The sequence below is a fragment of the Parasteatoda tepidariorum genome, chromosome 2, assembly GCF_043381705.1.
Source record: "Parasteatoda tepidariorum isolate YZ-2023 chromosome 2, CAS_Ptep_4.0, whole genome shotgun sequence".
Classification (NCBI taxonomy): domain Eukaryota; kingdom Metazoa; phylum Arthropoda; class Arachnida; order Araneae; family Theridiidae; genus Parasteatoda; species Parasteatoda tepidariorum.
This window is the reverse complement of record NC_092205.1, coordinates 30519236-30544793: the sequence shown is the minus strand read 5'-3', so window position 1 is coordinate 30544793 and position 25558 is coordinate 30519236. Positions and strand designations below refer to the sequence as shown.

Sequence of the window (25558 nt, the reverse complement as noted above, 5' to 3'; positions counted from 1 at the left end):
ATCAACATTCCGTGCCATATGCAATCGCCTTCCCATCATATCCCAGACATGTTCGATGGGAGAGAAATCTGGTGATCTGGCAGGCCAAGGAAGAGTTAGACAAGCTTGCAGACAGTTCATAGAAACACGTGCCGTATGTGGTCTGGCATTGTCCTGCTGAAAAACCAGCCCAGGGAGCTGCAAAAGGAACGGTAGCTTAGGATGTCGTTGACGTACCGCTGTGCAGTAAGTGTACCTCTAATGACGACCAAAGAGGTCCGGCTGTCAAAGGAAATGGCACCCCAGACCATAATGCCCTGTTGAGGGCCGGTGTGGCGTGCAATAGTGAAGGCATGATCCCCCCTCTGCCCTGTGCGTCTCCAAACACGTCTTCGATGATCGTCAGGACACAGTTGGAAGCGGGATTCGTCGCTAAAGACTATACGTCCCCAGTCGGCATCATTCCAGCCCGATCGAGCCATGCACCACTGTAATCTGGCACCAAGAAGCAATCGGATGATTGCTTCTTAGTGCGTTGATTTTTTTGTTATAGAGTGTAAATTTCTGATCAAATTATGGTAAAAAGTACTGGTACTTTTTTCATCATTCTAAAATTAATTTTACCATAAAATTTTATTATATCGTAATTTTTACAGTATTTATTTAATAAGAGCGATTTTGTGATTTTACTATAATTATTACTGTAAAAATTATGATATACCAAATTATTTGCGTGTTGCGGTAAAAATGGATTTTACGTTAAAAAGTACCAGTACCCTGAGAGCCGGTACTTCTTAACGTAATTTGATCCGGAATTTTTTTACTATATCTATACTTACTATATCTAAATATAGTCGTAACTAATTAGTAAAAAAACATAAAAATCTTTGATAACTAATAAATTTAACATAATGATGTATTTAAGAAAATGTCAATTGATTTGAGTTATTAAAATTGTTTTTATTGAATATTAATGTCATAATTATGACTGATTCTTTATTGTTTAAATAACCTCAATGAATTAAAAAGAATTAATAAAATATTTATTTGCAGTTAGCAATCGTTAATAATTTCTTTTGAATTAAATAATTCACTAGAATTAACGATACCTGTCTCTTCAATGCAATTTCATTGTTATAACAGATATCTGTAGGATTCGAATCAGCTCAACGTATTTATTAAATGGTCAACTTTATCCCTAAGCATTATCCTTTCTTATAAAAATAAACGTTGTTGTGACCGTTATGATGTAATTGTTATACCGAGTTGAAGGTTATGGTTGATGATTAGTCAATTTTCTGATAAGTTTGTTTTGGATAATTGAATCCTTTCCTTTTTACGCTTCATAGCAATGCCTTCGGGGTTCTTTTTTTCATTGTTATTTTCAAGTAAAATGAACATCGCTACTGTTATAGGTTCCTTTGAAAATCCAAATATTTATCTACCCCAACAACATTTGAGGTAAGATTGGGAACTTCCTGTCTGTTATAAAAGAACCCTTACACTTGATGTGCCTAAAATTATTTACTTAATCTAACGGTTTACCGAACGCGTACTATTTGTGAAAAATTGGTATACGGCTAAATATTACAATTTACAAACTTTTCAAACTACCAATTACCACATGGTAAAAAAAAAAAAATTTGTCAAATTTACGGAAAAAAATAGTCAGCTGGCGTGCTAGTATAAAAACGTTTATTTTGCGGAAAAATACTGATATTTAAAATAGGCGCATGTTTCTGAGGAAAATAAGTACTGTTATTTTATGAAGCAAAATTTGTTATTTTATCAAACAGACTCTGTTATTTTAATAAAAGTTTTTATGCAATAAGTTTGTCAGCAATGTAGAGTCCAGCCTTTTTACGACTAGTTGAAGCTGGAATTCGAACTTGAGTCAGTTTACTTTGAGTCGAGCGCCCTGTCTTCTAAGCTACCGCATCTCTAGTATTTAAGTATGGAGAAAAATATTTTTTCGTTTTAAAAGTCATACTTATTTGAATAATATTTAATTGTGAAAACGTTTATAATTATAGTGGCCTGACCGTAGAAAAGTGTCTGACAATTTAAATTGCCAAACAATTTAACAATTATAGTCTATTTACTTAGTTTGAAAATGTTATATATAACAGGAAGTCACATAAATGTTGTGACAAAATTCTGGAGGAGTTATGGCACATCATTAGAATTAAAATTGCATAGGAACACATACCCAGAAATATCATTGTGCGTGATTAGGAACGCTACCTTATTATAACCTGGTCAGAAGAATACGAAGAAGCAGTTTATAATAAGGAAGCGCCCTTAGTGGCGTATGATGACGTTTAAGGGTATGGGTTCCTGTGTAATTGCGCTATAGCTCCTCCAGAAGTTTGTCGCAACATTTATGTGACCCCCTGCTACATACAAAGTTTTTAAACTTGTACATTTCGACAAAAATTAGACTTAAATTGTCAGTTTGCGAAATAATTGTAGCTTGGATAAAGAAACCGATTGCTGATTTGTAATCAGCGAAATGAAAATATTTAAGATCTGTTAAAAAAAACTTCTTGCAACAGAAACAAAATGGTTACTCAGGGAAAATTACATATTACAATTTAATAATTGAGGTCATTTAAAAATCTTTTTACAAAAAGTTATCCTATGCCATTTTTTGCTATGTATTTACAACTAGTGTATAAAAACATTATTTTCCTTTTTTAAGTTTGAAAAATTATGTGATATAATAGAAACAAGACAAAGAAAATATGATGAGTTATTTTTGTCAGACCACCATCTCTTTGTTTTTTGCAAAACTTTCATCTCATCCTGCTACTAATGAACAACTTTTACGTAGCCAAAAATAATGACTGAAAGTATTCTTGGTATTTAACCGAAAACGATTTTCAGTGAATTTGAACTCGGTTTTTCCCTATTTCATCGAAGGTGTAACCCAGATCTAAGCAAACAGTCACAAACTTTTCAATCAACACTCTTTTGTTTGGTGAAAAAGGAAATCTTTTCAAATTTTGGGTCGAAATAGGGGGAGGTCAATTTTTAATACGGAAGTGATGGGGGAGGGATATGAGATGCCACAAATTTGTTGCAGGATGGCCACGCTCTGCCGATTTTTGCCGGAAACATGGCAACAAGTTTCCGGCCTTCATCAAAACCAACCAGCGAAATTGTATGTTTTAAACATTTTATGTTTTTTATGTTCTAAATGAAAATAAGTGAAGGAAAATTGTTACGTAAATTTTTATTTTATTTAATGTCTCTTTTATCGCAAGGCTAATTTTTTATATTTTTTTGTATAACTTTGAAACCGTTACGAAGTTTTTAAATGACATTTTTTAAATGTTATTTTAGTTTTCACTTTAAAACTCACGAGAACAATGAAAGAGAAGTAATTTTACTTGGTCAACCTCTTAAACAACTATTATATTTTCGCAAAAACTGTTTTTAATTTGTTTGATTTAAAAGGACCCTGGACGAAGATGATTTTTGAGATTATTTTTTATTCGTAGAAAAAATAATGCACATCATTTTTTTTTCAAATTGAGAAAATATAATTTTTTTTCTCTATTTAAAAGTGAGGTTACTTTTTCCTAATTAATAAACTTCAAGTTTAACTGAAATTTGACCGCACTTTCCCCCGTAAATGTTTTTATTTTCGTACCATACAACAATATTACACTATTCCTACAAATAATTGCAGTAAATTTTAAGCATATATTTTATTGAGTTTGCTTTAATTTGCCTTTAAGAAATTCGTAAATATTTATAAATTTCTTTCTGTAGTGATTTTAAGAAATAAAAAAAAGAGAATCAGAAATTTATAATTTTAGAAGTTTTGATTCTTTAGACGCTAATAGCAAAATAAATAAATAAATAACTAAATAAAAAAAAAGCTAATGACGGAGAAAAATATTCTAGTATTGAAGCAGATCATATGAAGTATATATTTTCAGTTTTATCAAAATTTATATTAAGAAAATAAGTATGGTCAAAATTATCAGAATATGGTAAATTTTACTTAATTTCTAGCACAATGTAAATACCAAAAAGCTCAATAATTTATACCGAAGGACTTTGGTAATGATTTCGGCAAAATTAACCATAAAATATGCTTTTATAATCTGCGATAAAACTTGGGAAATGTAAAATTTGGTAAGTTTATCAGGATAACCTTAGAGCATAGCATTAAAACCATTTATTTGGTGGTTAAATTTCCTTTTTAGTACTGTATTTTCTACTTAATGTGTGGTATACGAACTATAATTTTGAAAACCAGTATTTCAGATAAGCCATTTTCACATGAACAGAACAATGTAATAGTTTAAATACCGTATATTTTACCATATATTACCAAAATTATGTTTCTTTTATTCTTTTTTTTAAATTTGGAAATGTCGTTGTTATACGGTGTGAAAGAAATTTTAGCAGAATTTTTTTCTCCATGTAGAATCATCATTTTTTTTAAATATTGTGACTTAGATTTTTCGAAGTCGTTCTTGTATACTTAATTATAGTACGTTAGTAGAAAATATTGGAATAAATGCATAATTTTCAAAACATTTTTCAAAAAATATGCCACGACTACCCTTAACTTAATAATTTGTAAAATTGCAAATTCTTCAAGATAATTCTCAAAAGCATCAATAAAAAAAAGTTTTCACTTGATTTAACCTGCTATGACGAAAACACATATATCTTGCTATTCGGGAACAACCAGTTAAAAGATTATTAGAATAACATATAGTTTTGTTCACATTATTGCGTTCAATTTTGTTTTGAAAGATTAATACCGTTTTTGAAATTTAATCTAGAATTTTTTAATTTTTTTTATGAGAAATAAAAAATGTATAGTTTTCCTACACATTAAAAAAAAATTATAAAGTAAATGAATTTTTTATGTCATTTATTATTATAAAAATATATTAAATTTATTTATTTTTTCTTTTCAGGGTTTGGTGAAAGAGAATGGATCTCGTCATATGCGAGGTAAGAAAGTATATATATATATATATTAAATATTTTGAATATTTATAAAACTATATATAATATTTATAACTTACATAACTGCCTTACTTTCAATCACTTACTTTAATTTTTNAAAAAAAAAAAAAAAAAAAAAAAAAAAAAAAAAAAAAAAAAAAAAAAAAAAAAAAAAAAAAATAACTGAATTAAAAAATAAAAAAAGCTAAATACAAATTAAATGACGGAGAAAAATATTCTAGTATTGAAGTATACATATGAAGTATATATCGTAATATTTTCAGTTTTATCAAGATTTATATTAAGAAAATAAGTATGGTCATAATTATCAGAATATAGTAGATTTTATTCTATTTCTGGCTCAATGTGAATACCAAAAAGCTCAATAATTTATACCGAAGGACTTTGGTAATGATTTCGGTAAAATTTCGGTTTCTATAAAATATGCTTTTATAATCTGCGATAAAACTTGGGAAATGTAAAATTTGGTTAGTTTATCAGGATAACCTTAGAGCATAGCATTAAAACCATTTATTTGGTGGTTAAATTTCCTTTTTAGTACTGTATTTTCCACTATATGTGTGGTAAACGAACTATAATTTTGAAAACCAGTATTTCCGATTAGCCATTTTCTCATGAACAGAACAGTATAATAGTTTTAATACCGTATATTTTACCATACATTACCAAAATTATGTTTCTTTCATTATTTTTTTTTTAATTTGGAAATGTCGTTGTCATACAGCGTGAAAGAAATTTTAGTAGAATTTTTTTTAAATATTGTGACATAGTTTTTTCGAAGTCGTTCTTGTATACTTAATTATAGTACGTTAGTAGAAAATATTAGAATGAATGCATAATTTTCAAAACATTTCTCAAAAAATATGCCATGACTACCCTTAACTTAATAATTTGTAAAATTGCAAATTCTTCAAGATAATTCTCAAAAGCATCAATAAAAAAAGTTTTCAGTTGATTTTACCTGCTATGACGAAATCACATTGAGTTGATATCTTGCTATTCGGGAACAACCTGTTAAAAGATCATTAGAATAACATATAGTTTTGTTCACACTATTATGCTCAATTTTGTTTTGAGAGATTAATAACGTTTTTGAAATTTAATCTAGAATTTTTTAAATTTTTTTTTATGGGAAATAAAAATGTATAGTTTTCTTACACATTAAAAAAACTTTATAAAGTAAATGAAATTTTTATTATGCCATTTATTATTATAAAAATATATTAAATGTATTTAATTTTTTCTTTTCAGGGTTTGGTGAAAGAGAATGGATCTCGTCATATGCGAGGTAAGAAAGTATATATATATATATATTAAATATTTTGAATATTTATAAAACTATATATAATATTTATAACTTACATAACTGCCTTACTTTCAATCACTTACTTTAATTTTTTTTAATAAGGCATGGAAATTCTTTAAAACGTATGTTAAACTTTTTTTAACATAAATATAGATTGGTTTTATCAGGATTTTTGCGGTAAAATACGTGGGAATCTCTTATAGTAGGAAATATTATGAGACCAAATGATATAATAAGAGAAGATTCCCTTATAAGACCCAAATCACAGATACAAAACCTATAAGTCATACAGACTTTCTTTTTGAACTGAACTTGATAATTTTATTTAATAAAATTAATAAAAATTTTAATGGGATCGTTGAAAAATTTAAGGAATCCAATGAAATGGCTAAATTGGGATTACTCCTCACAAAGGTTGTTATGCAAATTTATGTATATTTTTGGTAATAAAAGAAAGATTGAAGTTCATTTTATTATTTTGACTAATGTTCTAAAAATAAATAACAAACAATTTTATTTTAATCATGCTAAAAGTATTACTAAAGTGATATTTTTTTAATCCTTCATACATTTTGAAAAGATCATCTTTAATTTTAATTAAAAGTTACAAAAAATAGTTGATATTATTATCATCTCCATCACTTTATTTAATATTAGTTTAACTTATAACATTTGTAATGTTTCTGTTAAAGGTTCAGGTACTTGTTTTAATTATATTAGGAGGGTCGGGGCGCAATTTTTCAATCCAGCGGTGTTTAATGACTAGCTCTCCTGTTTGGCATTTTCTTAAATAAAAAAAAAAAAAAATAGGATTCTTGACTTTTTTTCCTTTAGTTGAAGTAACAAATTTCGAATGAAATAAAAGCTTGCATTCTAATTACGATCAACTACTACTTCTAAAAAGAGCGAGTTGATAAGAGCTACTGGATAAGAACTACTCGAAAATAATTAAATGATGATTTCTTTTCTATGTTTCTTTCGTTCTGTTTTTTTTTTTTGCAATTTATGTTGAAATGTCCATCCACTTACAAGAAGAAATATCCAGCATCGTACGCTTCTTAAGTTTCAGAAGGGGAGCAACGCAATATTTACTATGAAAAGCATTTGCGATGTTTATTCAAATGCGTTACACTTTCGAAAACAATAACAGTGGTTTTCTAAATTCAAATCTGGTAATTTTAATCTTTTCAGCTTAATCATAAGCAAGAGTCCACATTCTGGCAAACATTGATAAATTAGATTGGGAGGAGTTGCTTCACCAACCACACTTGCCTGATATTGCGTCATTGAACTTCTGTCTATCCTGATTGCTGCAACATTTTAAGTGGAAAAAAAATTTGAAAATTTGGACGATGTACGAAACTCCACCTATAGATATTTTGTTCAAAATTTCAATTTTACCGATTTGGAGTTAAAAATTTGTTCAATGGTGGGAAAAAATTGTTAATGACTTAGTTTTAATTACATCACAAAACTTTTTACGAATTTATCGTTTTTAATTAAATGCAATAATTAAATAAATGAGTAAATAAAAATCCCATTCGGGTCTTCTTAATGTTTCGTTTGGAAACATGTGATAAAATCTTAGCAGCAGATTTTCATTACTAATTTTTTCCTATAAAAAAATAACTTTAATTGTCTAATTAAATTCTTATAGAATTACAAATGAAGGTTTTTTTTTTCAGGCTCCATTGGACAACAGTTTCCAAAAAGAAAAACTCGTGCTCGTTAACAAAGGTTCCTTAGGTCGGCGTCGGAAGCCCTCCCGAGCCAATTTAAAATTGCTTTTGTCACCGTCTACCGATACCTTTCCATCAACTTCAGCCAAGCAAACATCTCAACCGTCGCCAATTAACAATGTAATAAAATCTGCTCCAACAACACCTGTGTATGTAGAACGAAAAATTATTGTAAATAAGAAGAAGGAATATAACCCATCCCGTTATTCTAAAATAGGATTAAAAATTGGTAAGATATTTTACTGAGTTTAAATTTTTAATTTTATCAAGCAAAGATTGTGTTATGAAAGAAAGGAGTAACAAATATTTATTTGTAAAAAAAGTACAGCAAATAATCATAAGATGTAACGTAAGAGTACAATGGAAGAAATAATGTATGATGAATAATGATGTTTTGAAGTGGTTTTTCTTTGTTCTTTAAAGTATGTGTAATTTATTTTTTCTCTGACGTGCTCTTTTTAAGAACAGCTGATAATCTATTTCAGTTTGTAATCATTCAGTCATAGTTAGTGTGTGGTAATATAAATGAGGGACTTTTAAAATTATTTTTAATGTCTTAATGATAATTTTTTTAAAAAGTAAATATTGTTAATGATTGAATAGGTTATAGCCTATGATTATGTAATTATTATAAAACAATAAGCATTGTTTTGGGAAGATCAGTTGAAGCAAATGGAATTCATTGGGATTCAAAATTAATAGAATATATCACGTTTTAAATTAACTACTATCACTGATTGGAGTGGTTGTATATTTATATATAATTAATATAGAGCAATATGAATAACGTTGGTCAAATCACTTAAAGCAGTTAAAATTTATATGGGTTCAAAATTAAGAGAATTAATTATTTCTTTAATAAAATATTGTTAATGCCCGAAGTGGTAGCTCATATATAATTAATATGGAGCTATAAGAATCATTTTGATCCTCTGACCAAGGCAGGGGAAGGCAGGGGACATAATTAATATGGAGCTATGAGAATCATTTTGATCCTCTGACCAAGGCAGGGGAAGGCAGGGGATATAATTAATATGGAGCTATAAGAAACATTTTGATCACTGATTTTAGTGGTTGTATATTTATATATAATTAATATAGAGCAATATAAATAATTTTGGTCAAATCACTTGAAGCAGTTAAAATTTTTATGGGTTCAAAATTAAGAGAATTAATTATTTTTTGAATAAAATATTGTTAATGCCTGAAGTGGTAGCTCATATATAATTAATATAGAGCTATAAGAATCATTTTGATCCTTCGACCAAGGCAGGGGAAGTTAATTGTTCAGGGAAGTTAATTGTGCAGGGGGTTCAAAATTAAGGCAATTTTAGGATTTGTTTGAATATTTTCAGACTACTGAGGAGATATAAAAGAAATATAGTACAAAGGTATCCTCTCAGCTCTTATAATATTCCACGCATGATTCTGCGTAATAGTCAATAAAGTCGAAAGGGTTGAAACTGTAAATTGTGAATTGAAAAAAAAAATTGGGTAATTAGGGTCGATGATTGTCTGTTTATTTTCGAAGATGAAGAGTAACTGTGGTTTTATGTAGAAAAAACTAAATTTAGTTTTTTTTTTGGTATTGTTATTTTCAGACTCTGGGTAGTTGTTGGAGGGAATTTCAAATTGCATATACCAATTCACAGAGTGTCACAAGCATGTCTTATAGGATTTAGGTCTGGAAATCTTATAGGTTAATCCGTCTGGCAAATATCTTCTCTTCCTTTCACTTCTCGCGTTATCGTTTACAGTAATTTGCACTCTTGAAAGTCAAATGAATCTAGGGATCAAACACATCAATCTTCCCTTCAAAATGGTATCCAGTTGACCAACATCATGCCTATACAGATCATCATAAATGCATAATTTTTTAGGCAATGAAATTTAGATAGATGGTCCCTGATTCTCAACCTGATGAAAAAATAAAGATTGTATCATAATCAATTAATATTATTCGAAGCATTTATAGTACAATTATAAACGCATTAATATTTGATATTTCATATTCTTTAAATTTCTTCATTAATTCCTCAAAATTAATAAAAATAAGTAACTAGAAAATTTCATGCTCATAAATTTGCCAGATGATTTCTGACGCTGCTGTTCTGATGGAGTTGTAGGACGCACTCTTTGGTTCACCTGAGGTGGTTCATCCGAGTTCTCCTAGATAAATATAACATTTCTCACTTTTTCTGGTGTTTTGAAAGCCCTTGTACATGAAACTCTTTCCATTTACTTTCGAAATACAATTCAAATAGAAATAAAAGGAACATAAAAGCTATAACCAGCATTGTTAAATTATAGAGCTCATGCAATTACAGACACTATTTAAGATTCAGTTAGAAATTTTGGCTATTATAATTATACTTTTCACTAGTTAAACATTAAAAAAAAATCCTCTTCTTTTCAATCAGAGTCAAGCTTACCTCGAACCTTTCCAGAACCTAACGAGTACGTGAACGACGCACAACAGTTCACCATCGAGGCAAAATTAAAGCGCAGAAAGTCTGATTCAGGTAGAAGTGCAGTTCTGATTCAAACCTGGGAAAGGCGGACTAGAAGTGATTCTTTTTCTAGACTGACGAAGCCGAAATCTATAACCAGAAGTAAACGATTTCAGAATAAAGAGAACATGGGTGGTGCCACCGTAACACATGACTCCCATTCAACTTATCCTAACCTCAACGGCTGTGCCAAAAAAGACCGATGGTCAAATGGTGGCGAATTCGTAGCCAGTGTTCGAGGTAAGCTGGGACAATTTATTTTTAATTTCATTGTAAAATACAACTCAACAATAAGCAATATTCAAAATATCGAGTTACAATTTAAGCAAGCGTTGAGGGAGAGTATTCGGAATCAAATTCAATAGCATAGTATTGTTCCAATTTTCAAAAAGTCAAGAGATAGCGAGTGAGCAGCTCGAATCTATTTCGATAGTATAGTATCATTGTTTCCCAAATTTACCAATAGATAGCCTGAGAGTAATTGGAATATAATTTGACAGTATGGTATTATTTTTTTCTTCCAAATTTAGAAAAATTCGTTAAGTAGCGAGGCAGTATTCGGTATCTAATTCGATAGTATGGTATCAGTTTTTCCAAATTTTTCAAAAAGTCATTAAATAGCGATACAGTATTCATTATCTAATTCGATAATTATGGTATCAGTTTTTCCAAATTTTTCAAAAAGTCATTACATAGCGAGACAGTATTCGTTATCTACTTCGATAATTATGGTATCATTTTTATCAAATTTTTCAAAAAGTTAAGTAATAGTGAAAGAGTAACTAGAATTAAATTCGATAGTATGGTATCATTGTTTCCCAAATTTGTTAAAAGTCAGAAGATAGCCTGAGAGTAGTCAGAATCTAATTCGATAGTATAGTATTGCTTTTTTCAAAATTTGCAATAAGTCATTAGGTATTCGGAATCTAATTCGATAGTTTGAGATCATTTTTCCCAAATTTGCAAAAAGTCGAGAGAGTAAGCAATAGCGAGAGAGTAATCACAATTTAATTCCATAGTATAATCATTATTTCCCAAATCTGAAAATTCTTGATTACCCGCACTCTCTAGTCAAGGGACTACACTGGATTCCTTCTTCCTTCTCTAAGTCACAAGGACCCAATTTTGGGGTTTTCATTTATTAACATTCAAAATATGCAAGGAAAAATATTGAATTACAAAAACTTCAACCAAAGAGGAAGAAAAATAAGCGTTAAAAGATTTCTAAACATTTAACAACACAATAATAAACTAAATAAGTCAGAACTTTAACAGAGTACTTAGCAGGACAATAATTGACTTAAACATTATTCATTCAAAAAGTAAGTTAAGTTAAATTTATGTTATTCTTATGTGGTTTACCAAACATTAATGTTATTTTTGTGAAAAGCATCGAAGAATACGCAAAACAAGACAACCAGATGCTAATCTTCTGAAAACATTTAGTTTTTTTTTATCTCTGTTTAACTTTCCCTTCGCCGCCAACCTTGTCTTAGTAATAGAGATGACAAAATGTTCCGGCATGTTCGTGACATAGTTCTGTCGCTCTTGTCTCTCCTGAATCAATAGTAACGAACGAAAGCATACGTTCGTATGCTTTACGCAATTCTTGACCTTCTGATATGCAATGCACCAAAATGTTTGTTTTCCCTATAATCGTGCACACTCCATGACCTTTTGCAAGACAGAATGCATTGTTATTAAGATATTTGTCACGCTTTCTCCTGCTTATTAAACAAATTAACTTAAACAACTTTTTTTTTAGAGATTATTCATGTTTATGAAAATGTATTTTTGGCCTCTCATAATCGTATGAAGAGAAATGCGTATTATAGTTATTGCTTCAAGTTTATTTTTTGTAAAAGTTATTCGTCGAACATAATAAAATAAAGGGAGTTGAGGTTGGGGTGGATGGTAAAATAGCTTTTTACCGATATGAGTGTTCCAAATTTGAGTTTATTCCATTACTGGTTGATTCGTTTGTGTTCCCGGCAAAGTTTGAAATCCGGCGCTCTATAGAAAGAATAGGCATTGTTGATAATGCCAAAAACTAGCCTGCAATGTATGAAATTGTTCATATTTCACACATTTCCTAGACATTCTATAAAATGACACATGAGAGACCGGTAAAGCTTTAAATACATCTCCGATTAATTTCGAATGTAATGAAATGTAATTTAAAATGTCATTCAAACTTACCATGTTGAACCAAGTAGGTTAATTTTTATTTTCAATAATTTATTAACATGAAAATTTTGCTGCTCTTAATAAAAGCACAAATTTTGTTTTTGAAAAACTTAATTTTTCGTCACGTGTTTTAAATAAGCGTTTTAATGGCACTTTTATTTTTTCTACAGAATAACATTTGCCTTCTCGAGGAATGCCTGTTTATTATATAATAGCCATATCAGGACCTTTTATCATACTTTGCTAAAAAGCATGTTTCATTTTATGGAATGCCTAAGTATTATATACAAAGCCTAGGGAAAGTATGTAATAATGTATGTATGTTAATTCCCATATTTTACACTTTGCCTAAAAGCGTCCGGCATTCGATACAATGCCTAGACATACTATAGAATGTCAGCGTTTCATACTTTGCCGATATCACATGTATTGTTCACACTTCTTCGCCTACACTAACCACAGAGCTAGAGATAATCGTCATCACTGGATGATGAATTAAATTTCGATTGTTGCTAGTAAGATGGTTCGGTAGTTTTTCTGTCTATCTACACTGTAAAAAATTCCGGATCAAATTACGGTAAAATGTAGTGGCGCGCAGAGTGTCGGTACTTCATAACGTAAAATTTTATGGAACAAAAAATTTGATGTACCTTAACTTTTCTAGTAATATCTATTGTAAAATCACTGAATCACGGTAATTAAATAATCATTACCGTAAAATTTTACGTTAAAAATGGATTTTAAGGAAAAATTAATTTTACGCATGATGCACACAGGGTGATGGTACTTTTTGTTGCAATTTGATCTGGAAGATTTTACAGTGTAACAGAAATGTGGGATACACTGATAAATTCTTAATACCTCTGGAAAAATACTCCTATAGTGATATGAGTGATCCAAGCTTGATTTCATTCCTTTACTGGTTGATTCATATGTATTGTTCACAATTCTTTGCCCATGCAGTGCTATTGAAAATCTCTATCACTGGATTATCAACAAAATTCCGATTGTTGCTAGTAAGAAAGTTTGAAGGTTTTTCTGTCTATCGGCACTGTAAAAAATTCCAGATCAGGTTGAATAAACAGAAGAACAGGTAGAATAAACAGACACCCAGGGTGCATGCACTTTATAGCGCAAAATTTTACTGAATAAATATCTAATAAATCTTAATTTTTACAGTAATATTTATTGTAAAATCACTGAATCACTGTTTCAGATAAATATTACGGTAAAGTTGACAGTTAAAATAGATTTTAGGGTAAAATTTATTCAACGGATTATGTACCCAGTGAGCCGGTAATTTTACCGTCTTTTGATTTGGAATTTTTTACAATGTAACAGAAATGTGTGATACAATGGAATTTTTGTATGCTCAACATTATATATTCATTATTTCTAGCATTCAAATTAAACAAATAATATTTTTCCACGTTATATATATATATTCAAAATATTTTTTTTCTTTGATTTATTTTTATTAAATTAGTTCTAGCCTCTAAAAAAAGGCAATAGCACAATGAGTAGCTGAACACTGAGTTGAAGACAAAGATTTTATATTTAAAAACTGTTCAGATTATTATCATTAAATTTATACGAAATAAAATTAAATATAAACTGATCTTAAGTTCAATTTAAATTCATTGAAAATCATATTTTCTTTTTTTATTAAATTTGATTTCTAAAATGTTTGAACTACTATTTCTATTATAACTGATAATTATTGCATAATACAAAGAGCTTTTACTTTTCAATTAACCCATTTTTAGACTTTTTGTCAAAAATGTTTTGAACAAAAAAAGTAAAAGATTAGTCCGCATATATGATTTTCACTCTGTTTAAGGGCTCTACTGTAATATATCGACTATTCTTAAATTTAGAATCTTAAGATATGTTTTTTATTTTTTAAAATCACTTTATACTTAATTTTTGGTGTAACTATATTTTATTTTGAAGGCATGTTTAAATACAATTAAATTAAAATTAATAAATCAAAATAATCTAAAACATAAACAATCAACGTCCCCTCCCAGCGGGCAGCTGTGAAATTATCAAATCTTGACAGGTCCGCGATGATAAAAGGAGTAGGGAACACTGCCTTAATACATACTTCATATCTGATGATTTGATCATTTGCATGAAATATATGAGTCATATATTTAACTGAAATTCTTCATTTATCTACATCATTGTTTNAATACAAAGAGCTTTTACTTTTCAATTAACCCATTTTTAGACTTTTTCTCAAAAATGTTTTGAACAAAAAAAGTAAAAGATTAGTCCACATATAAGATTTTCACTCTGTTTAAGGGCTCTACTGTAATATATAGACTATTCTTAAATTTAGAATCTTAAGATATGTTTTTTATTTTTTAAAATCACTTTATACTTGATTTTTGGTGTAACTGTATTTTATTTTAAAGGCATGTTTAAATACAATTAAATTAAAATTAATAAATCAAAATAATCTAAATCATAAGCAATCAACGTCCCCCCCCCCAGCGGGCAGCTGTGAAATTATCAAATCTTGACAGGTCCGCGATGATAAAAAGAGTAGGGAACACTGGCTTAATACATACTTCATATCTGATGATTTGATCATTTGTATCAAATATATGATTCATATATTTATCTGAAATTCTTTATTTACCTACTATTTCTTCATGTAATTTTTTTAAAACATTTTAATAAAACGGTAAACTTTAAGCTATTTTACTGTAACTCAGTTTGCAGGTAAAAGAGGAAAATGAAAGTTCTTTTGAAGTGCTCGCACGCCAAGTACACCATCAAATTTAAAGCATACAATCATCAACTGATTTCTATGATAAATGTTTAATTTCTTTTTTAAATCTTATAAATCCGTTACGCTTCCCACGAGAAGATGGAGATTAACATCAATGATTATAGAGCTCTTGGAATTATTTAAATTGCGTCCTAATTTCACGATGCCATCGTTTTTCTACCGTTAACTATCATTAATTCTTTACGAAGCTCTTTGTCTGATGGTACATTCGGATGCATTTTATTACAAATCAACAAAACATATTTAACATTGTTTTATTTTTAATAATTAAAACTGTGCTTTTGACAAATAGCTTCTTACAACCGTAAATGCAATTTTGTAAGTACATTTCATAAGCTCCCATCTTATTTTTGAAATTATTTTAAACTATTCAATATTGCAGTAAGTTAAAACAGCGTTGCATATGCAATTGACTAACGTTATTTACTTTTCTAGATGGTTATCACAACGGAACAATGGTTCATCGAAATGCCGTTAATGATTTTAATCATCGTAAAGTCAACACGCAGCCGCATCTCAATCATCGTAAATCAGTAGAAAAGGAGCCAGAATGGGTTAGTCTGAGTCGAAAACTTCGTGCCAAATTTGCAGAGGGACATATTGGTATGTAATATGCATTTTTTTATTCTTATTATTCAAATTAAAATGTTAAAAAATAGTAACCGGCTTTTCTGTTTTGGATGTTAACGTTATATTTTAATGTGGCTATTTGTTTCACTGTGCTTAAATTATAACGCTTTAAAAGTGTACAGAAAAGTGCACTGGAAATCAAAATGGTGTAAAAAAAATATAACTTTCGATAATTAGTTAAAAAATCTATTAAAATGTTAATTAAAATTTGATTCTATACGCTCAACAGCACTGAAAAATGCAACTGCCGGCTTGAAAGTTGAAGTGCTGAAGGGGTAATTTTGTTGGCGAAATTCAAATTTGCTTTAAAGTTACTGTCATTTTCAGCAATTTTTCCTCGATTTTGTTTCTTTTTTTCTTTAAGGATTATAATCTATCAATTTATAACCCTTAAAAGATGAACAGAAAAAAAGCTATTTTTATGTTTTAAATAAAAAACCTGCAATAAATTTCGTCCAGGAACCTGTAAATGCTGTGTACAGTGCGTTAAAAAAAAGAAACGAACCACCCTGAATAACGTTTAGTATAATGATCAGATTTGAGGACTCATTATTAATGGTTCAAGGGAGTGACCTAAAATATGCTAATTGCAACACTACTTTAAGTTACGAAATCAGATACAAAAACATACTTACTCTGAATAAACATAAATTTTTTTGGACGTATTTGGATTTCTGAACCCCAAAATATAGGGGAAAGCTGCAATCTGGTAAATATAGTCCCCACAGTTTGGTCAGTCTGGTAAATATAGTCCCCAAGTTTAAGGTGTCCACCTTAATGCTAATTTTAATTTTGCTAGTTTTACCATAACTCGAGAACTTTTGAAACACATTGAAAAAATTTTGCACACAATTATAGAATTCATTTACCTTAAGATAATTACTTACAAAATATAACTTTTAGTAAATATTTATTATTTTTTATTATTTTATTTAGTAACATTCGAAAGACTTTTGAATTGTAAGGTATACAGTTTTTTACATCATTTTAAAGAATGTAAGTTTAAATGACAAAATAGAAATCTGTTGAACAGTTTCTGAGAAATCGCATTTAAAATTCGATCTCTCAGGTACTATTCAACCGATTTCACACAAATTATTTTGTCATGTAAAATTACGTGCATTAAAATGATGTAAAAAATTTTATACCTTACAATTCAAAAAATTTTTCGACTATTATTTAATAAAATAATAAAGAATAATAAATATTTACTAAATTTTTTTTTTGCTTGGAATTATCTTTGAATAAACGAATCTCATAACTGTGTGCATAAAATTTCAGTTTGGTTAAAAAGTTCTCGAGATATAACGAAAAACACAAAAAGTGAAATTAACATTAAGGGGTCCAAAATTTAAATTGCTCTCCTGACCAAACTATGGAAACCGTATTTCCCTAATTGCGGCTAGCCCCTATATTTTGGAGGTTTGAAATCCGAATCTGTTAAAAAAGGTATGTTTATTCAGAAAAAGTACATTTTTGCGTCTGATTCTGTATTTTAAAATTTCGTTTGCACCAATTAATTAAGATATTTGAGATCACCCCTTCGAACTATTGCGAATGACTCCTAGAACGTGAAGATCCAATCATTAGATCGAAAGTTATTTAGTGTGGTTCACTTTTTTGGAGGGGGGGGCAGTGTATATCCTTGTTAGTACGTTTTTAGAGGCTCATAAATTTGTTCCTTTAAGTTTTGAAGCCTATTGGAAGTTCTTTTTGTTTGGATACCCATAAATTTGTTTTCCATAAATTTTGTAGATCAAGATTCCGCCGATTCCTATCCATACGAGGAACCGGAAGGAGTAGACAACGGAGTTCCACAACAGTCTGTAGTTCTTCCAAGTGTAATAGCAAATGAGCCGAAGAAGACCGCTATTCAACAGCCTCAGAAACCAGATAAGAAGATCAGGGTCGTTGTTGATATAACAGAAACAAAATCTGAAAATGGAGAACCACCTTGGATTCAACTGAGCAGAAAATTATGCACGAAATTCATTGAAGAGCACATAGGTATGATAATTCACTATGATGACGTTCATTTTCTTATCAAGGAAACTTGGGAGACTTATATGAGAAAACAGGGCTGACTATCAAAAAATAGCTTTTAATAAATAAACAATAATGCTCAAAAAGTATCTTTTTTTGAATTAATTTTTTTGAGAATTCAAAAAAATGTTAGCTTTAAGAAAAATGCTTGATAATTAGAATATTTGCAGTATAGCTTATTTGCCAGTCTGAAATAAATAACATGAAGTAGTACAAAATCAAATTATAAAGTCATTTTTCTAGAAAGCTGTATTGAGTGCCTTAAAAATACTTCATAACTATAAAATATCACTTTATAATAGTTATAAAATATTAAAAATAAATGTATGAATTCTGATTATCATTTATAATTATATCAGAAATTTCATAAACTTTTTTTTGCATACAGTTTAAAAATCTATTAAAAAAATGTATTCTACTTTTGTGAAGAACTTTATACACATTATTTTACATACAAAAAATTTTAAAACATATTACTTTGTTTTATTAAAATTTTATAATAACAGCAAATTGATTATAATAATAATATTATAATAATAGTATTATGATCATAACATTATGATACTAATATAATAATAATAATGTAATATTGTTATTATAATTAATAATAATATAACAGCTGACTCATGTAAATTTATTAGAAAGATTTGAGTTCAACAGTCTAAAACACAACCAATAATTACTCACCATAATTGTGTTAATATATTTTAGAAGTACTAAATATATTATATATATTAAATAACTTGTCTGCAAGTAGTCTCTTACTTTTTGTAGACGAGTTTTCAAGTAAAATAACTAAAAATTAATAGAATTATTAGTACATGAATAACTTTTGCGTATTTAAGAAAACTAAAATCGTATATAACTTGATAAACTGTTTAGCAATTTCGTATTCATTGAAAAATTTTGTTTTAAAAATTTGTTGCAAAATTTATTGTTTGATCATTGTTAAAGTTTATCTATAATTTTGTGTAAAGGAACTTCCTTCAATGCGATGTATCGATTTCATACATTCTATTAAATCTTCGAATATTACATTTTTAATCTGATACATTGTATCTAATCTATGTATCAAATCTTTAATTTTGTTCTTTAATTTGATTCCTTAATTTGATAATCTTTAATTTAGTAAGTTTAAAAAAAGAGTGTTTTTTTAAAATCTGCAAGTAAATATTTATGTAAGTAAGATAAACTTTGATTTAAATTTTGGATTATATCAGACTTGAATCATTATGAAATATAAATACATCATTTTTAGAATATCCTCTGGTGTCAGGTGATGTTCCCGTACACGTTCCTCCAGATGTTCTAGAATGCAATGGTGACGTTCGAATTATTGAGAAAATTGGAAAGAAAGAAAAAAGATCAAAATCTCGAAAAGAATCTGAACCTGAATGGGTTAGTCTCAGTAAAAAATTGAGAGCGAAGTTTATTGAATCCCATATAGGTAAGTAATTTAGTTGACTAATTACACTTCTTTTTTTACGGGGGGCGGTAATACACTTTGATAATTTTACGAATGAAATGGTTTACATGCATAAATTTGTTACACTGTTAAAAATTTCTCGTTAAAAATAGTTAAATAACAATTTATTTAATTGTTATTTTTCCATATTCAAACAAAACTATCAAATAACCATAAATGAGATAGTAATCCTAATGTTTTCAGTATAAAAAACTGTTCATTACGTGCTTTCAGATAATACGGTTAAACAAGCAGAATTTTATCGCACCAATTAGGCCCACTTAAGGAAACCACTTAGTCCCTTGTCATTGCGTTTATATTGTAGCCGACAGGACTAATCTGTCAGATCTGGGGTTCGAATCCCAGCGTTGACACTGCAATATTTCCTACATTCCATTTCCAATGTCCAGCACTATGTAATAAAAAGCCTAGTTCCTATGTTCAGTAAAATTTTTTCTAAACTTTTTGAGCCATGCTAGTTATAAATGCTTTTCGTAAGATAATGTGCAATAGAGTTAGGTTGCGGTTGAGTAGTATTTTATCAAATGAACCGTGGAATGTGATTTAATTAGTTCATTTGTTTGTTTCACCTATCGTAAGAGATACTACTAGATACTAGATTTTTGTACTAGATTTTATACTAGATTTTATGTGCTAGATTTTAAAAAATACTAGATTTTTGTGTTCAACAGCTTTGCGACACTGCTATCGCCGTGAATGAGAATATCGTATTCTGATAGTCCAGGGTCACAAATTGGGGAGTGCAGGGCGTTAAAACTTTTCATGTGTTGAAGGGAAAGGAGGAAATAATGTGGTGTCAACATTGGGACTCGAACCCTCGTTCCGTTGGTCATGAGAGCGACCAATTAGCATTCTTGGCCATAATATTTAACCAGCTGCAAGGAAATAAGTGTCTTCATTAGGTGGGCCTAGTTGGTGCGATAAAATTCTGGTGATTTAACCGTATTAGATAGATTATTATTTGACTGTTTTGTTTAAATATGGTAAAATAAAAATTAAATAAATTGTGATTTAACCATTTTTTCCGAGAAATTTAGTAAATGAGAATTAATGTCATTTCACTGAATCTTACTGCTTCAATATATAAATTAATGTTGTATGGTTATGTGAGAAAAATATCTTTTCCTCTTTATTCTCAAAAATAATTTTAAGAATTATTTTTAATAAGGTTTTTTATCGGGCAAAAAGATACAATATAATTATTAGAATAATATGCATTAGTATAAATAATGCCGGAATGCAAGTGCATATCTGTGTATTCAAAATACTAACGAGTTCAGAGAAAAATTTTCAATAATACTAACACCAATCATGCTTGTTGTTCTCAGCACTATGTTCTAGAATAGTAAAATCAAATTTTTCGGGCAAAATAATACTATAACAATGCTGCAATTAGCATTTTCTGAAAGATAACCTACTATTCTACAGTTTCAAAACTTTGAAATTAACTTCTGTGCAGAAGCACTATTTAAAGGAGGTAAATCTAATAATTATAAGAGAAAGAAAATTTATATAATACTTAATAATGTTTTGGATTTGGGTTGAAAAAAACGTTAAATAATTGTGTTTTCAAATAGACGTAACTCATTGTTTAGTTAAATTAATAATATTGAAGCAAAAGTGAAATTAGCATTGTCCCTCTTACTTAAAGATGTATGATTTTTTCCGTGAAATTTGAATATGCACTTATAAACGTTATAATTTTAATATTAAGAAATAGAAATCAATTTAAAATGCAAAATAATGACATAATTGGTTGAATGAATTGCTTTTCTTTTAATTGAATATTCATTGCCACATTTCATTCAGTGCTTAAAAAATTAGAAAGATAACTTCAAATTCTTTACTTTTTTTAAAAATAAAACGTATTTTAAATCTTTGTAATATGTGCTCCAGAAATCTATTAACAAGTATGCTTTAAGATTAAAAAAAGGTTTGTTTTCTTTACAAAATGCCACACTGACCACATTGCCTCAATCATGTACTTGGTCATGTTGTTGGCCAAGAACCTTTGGCCCACAATGGCTGTTATAGGAGTGCTTTATTTATTTTTTTGATGAAATGAGCATAATGCGAAACAATATAATCTATAATGGAAATGATTGTAATCCATGGGAATGATAACGATTTTTACGAAAGCAAGTGTATTACGAATGTGGCAATTCATGTGTTTTCAATTTTTTCTATAGCTTAATTCTGAATATAATTTTTTTTTGGGAAGCAATCATGAATATTCATAGTTCTATGAAATTTTTTTTTAAGGAAAATATCAATCTTTCAGTTAGATAGATTAGTACGACTTTTGTTTGTTGCGCGAAGCGAATTTTTCCCAGGCCCATCTATTCTAAATGTGACGGTTTTCATATTTATTACCACTAGTAGTCCATTTCTTGTTTTTTTTAAAACATATTTATCGAATAAGTGACATGAATCTTCTTCGAGACATAAACTTCATCCCAAACCATGAACATAACTCACGTTCGATCTGTCCTCTAGAAATTCTTTGTGAATACCAAAGGCATGGCGTGGCTGTCCACTCAAAATAATTCCGAGAAAGCTTCTTCGTTCTGTAAATGCAATGAGAATTATGACTGTATATTTATTCTTCCATTGTTTCTACCGAAAAAGTAGAGTAAATAATAGAAAAAGGGCCGATTACCCCTTCATGTTCTGGTTCAACGATTCTTCCTGTGTTTGTTGGACTTCAGGGGCAAAATGTCATAACACTAGCGACAATGCCAATTCGTAACATTCCGGTAACTTATTTGGAATGAGTTCCATAGGATGTCCTTCTTTTTTGGATTTTGCATTCGGAAGCGATATTTATCACCTAAAGAAGTTTTTTTTTATTTATTTGAATGCATGGGTCAATCGCTTGTTGATATAATCATAGAATAAGGTAAAATTGGGTTGTTTTTTGTTTTGACGATAATTGTGGAGGTATGATATTTCGAAAGTTGGCAGTTTATTTTCACAAAGTTGTTGCAAAAAAACTATGTTTTTTAAGTTTATTTTTTTTCCCGAAACATGCATTTCTTTTTTTTAAATTTATTTTTATTTTACCTAAAAAAAACCTTCCTTTTTCACTCTGAAATCATGACTGCTATTAAAAATATGAAGGAAAAAATATAATTTTTATATTTATCTTTCTTTTTGTCAAGTGGCATTTGAAATTTTCTATGCCCGTGTCATAATTTTTTCAGAAATATGTCACATATTTCATTATAAAATAAGATTTTTTTTTTTAGAACTTAAATGTTTTTAAAATGTTCTAGTCAAAATTTTCGTAAAATGTTTAATGAAAAAATTTATAAAGTAACTAAATTTAACAAAAAATATTGAGTTAAAAATGCTAATGTTTCGCAATGCAGAAACATTTTTCAAATTTAGTATTGCTAAAAAAATCGATAGCTTATTAATTTCTGAATAATAGAGTTTCACTCGCCCATGCCACAGATCCTGGGTTCGATCCTCGAATCGGGAAAGGTTGACTCAGCCTTGCATTCCTTCAGTGGTTTGTTAAAATAAGTACCAATCATACTTGGGGACTAAGCACTGGGGGTTTCGCGTTCGGCTGACCACTCAACCGGAACATCTACTCCTGCACACCTATGATCAAGAAAACCAGGATGACATAGTAGGCCATAGCCATTCATAGGCTATGGTGCCACTGAGTTTAGTTTCTTTTTTCATTAAACATAGATAAAAAATTTAAAATGCTGAAAAAATAGTTACATTTTCAATCCCTGACTTTAACGATTGAACTTATGATGTTTAAGTCCAAGCATTTTATTGTCCCTAATTATCAATAATTTAAATAATCAAAATTATTAATATTTAAGCTGTTTTTATGAATAAAATTGAAAACTTTTTAATATATTAATCTGATCAGAAACTCAATATTTAATATTTCAAGAGATATTGATCCTGAGTCAGAGAGTTTTTAAAAAAACTTACCGTTTTCAAGATTTTTTCTTTAATGCAAAAAAGTTAAAACATAATTTTAAAACTAAAAAATTATAGTTAGTTAAAAAAAAGTTTGTAAATTCAATAAATTATATTCAAGCTGAAAACTATGATTACATCCTTTACAGAGAAAAAAATTTAAGTTAAAATTAATACTATTTATAAATTAGGATATTAATTATTCTTTAATATCAGATCATTAAAGGCTTTTTGTATGAACAATTTAAATCTTTTTACGCATTCATAAATTTTATTTTTTATCTAAAAAAATGATACTGATTTAATTCTCAAATTCTGACTAAAATATTACTTTAAATTTTCAAAGGTTTTCTGAACAGTTTTTTTCCTTCTTTTAAATATTTTCTTTACTTAAGCAACTAAGCAATATCTATTTTTTAAACTTAAATGCTGGATAATTTAAAATTACTCCAATGGCATTAAATCTATATTCCATTTAAAATCAGAAATTTTGTGTTTTTTTTTCTGTATATGAGTTAAAATATTATTTTTATTTCAATTTTATTGTCAATTATATTTTTCCAGGTGAAAATAATTGACAAAAGACTCCGCTGAAGATCATTGATAAGAGATCATCTTTTACCGTATCTTGTATGGTACGAAAAAGCAATATATTGTTACCAATTATATTGCACGCTCGGTTACGATAAAGCATTACTAGATCATTTGAAAAAGGCATTGTCTTCCGCAATTGCTGTCTTTATACATTTAGAATCTTTGCAGAAATATGAATTAAAAAAATTTTAATCAGGGGATATAAATTGGAATTTGGAGATCAATCGAGAACAACTATTTATGTCCATTTTCACACAAAAATGACGATTATATTGCCATCTGTGGCGTTTTGAGAAGTGCTAAGTTTTGAAAAATAAATAACGTAAAAAATCAGTTTACTGCGAGAGTTCCGACACAATGAAGATGGACCAATGGGCCATGCTGAAGTAAAACGCGTTAACTGTCCACTCACAAATTGTTTTTTCTTCTTCTTTTTTAGAGATAGCTTTCATGGACATAAACAAACACAAACTGTTCTCCATTGAAGCTTGCTTGTTAAACCTAATCTAAATTTGGGGATCCGCAACTTAAAACGACGGGACTTAAAATATCGAAACCTGTTTGATTGATGGCGGATTTTTAAAAGTGTTTTTTACAATCAAATTTTTTATTTCCCAGTCTATTTCCTAAGACAATTCTTGAAAGTGATTGTCATCGTTTCGTTGCTTTTTTTTCGTTAAAATATTAATTTGTGACCCTTAATGTGCATATTTTTTGACAAGGATTCTTAAAACATGTGAATTTAGGAGAGGAATTATGGAACACTCTGTACACAAACACGTGGAAGCATATTTTCTGCTTAAAAATAAAACTCTATTCAATCACTTGCTTTATATTTAATAGCTGAACATATATAAAATACGAAAACATTTTACATTCGCACGATAAGCATAATCATCTTGCGGTTTAGTTTTCAGCTTTCACTCAATAAAATCTGTACCTCCAACGCGTGAAAGGATAAAACTGTAACATTAACTATATTGTAGTAATTGTTTATTAAGGTATTAAAAATTGAATGTTCAACATGAATACTAACAAAATATGGGTGTTTCAGATGACCCAGACACCATATCATTGGATAATCAGTTGAATGCGTCGGATCCTGAGGAAACTAGTTCCGAATCTTTGTCCGATTTATCGCCAGAAGTCTCTCCACTGAAGAAATTTCACAACGAACCGAAACATTACGATCCTATTTGTAAGTATTAGATAGTACTAGACATGATTAATGTAGTAATAAGAAAATTTCTCAAAATGTTTATCAGGAAAAAAAATCAAAAGCTTCAGGGAGATTTATCTGGATACTTTTCATATGGATATCTCTTTCATATTATAAGTTTTAAT

General features: G+C 29.0%; 1 protein-coding gene across 5 annotated transcripts in view; it reads left to right on the top strand.

The window, feature by feature from the left end:
• Positions 1 to 25558, top strand: part of LOC107454946 (serine-rich adhesin for platelets) — a 57633-nt gene that overhangs the window by 23099 nt on the left and 8976 nt on the right. Inside the window, exons 2-8 of one of the 5 annotated variants that reach the window (XM_043040942.2) lie at positions 4923 to 4959; positions 7966 to 8248; positions 10440 to 10769; positions 15952 to 16119; positions 17902 to 18153; positions 19448 to 19636; positions 25269 to 25412. In XM_043040942.2, the coding sequence (XP_042896876.1) occupies positions 4939 to 4959; positions 7966 to 8248; positions 10440 to 10769; positions 15952 to 16119; positions 17902 to 18153; positions 19448 to 19636; positions 25269 to 25412 (1387 nt within the window). In that variant the 5' untranslated portion in view covers positions 4923 to 4938. Of the gene's footprint in view, positions 1 to 4922; positions 4960 to 6225; positions 6263 to 7965; positions 8249 to 10439; positions 10770 to 15951; positions 16120 to 17901; positions 18154 to 19447; positions 19637 to 25268; positions 25413 to 25558 lie in introns of all 5 variants that reach the window. The other 4 variants (XM_043040941.2, XM_043040943.2, XM_043040945.2 and 1 more) reach the window with 4 other exon arrangements.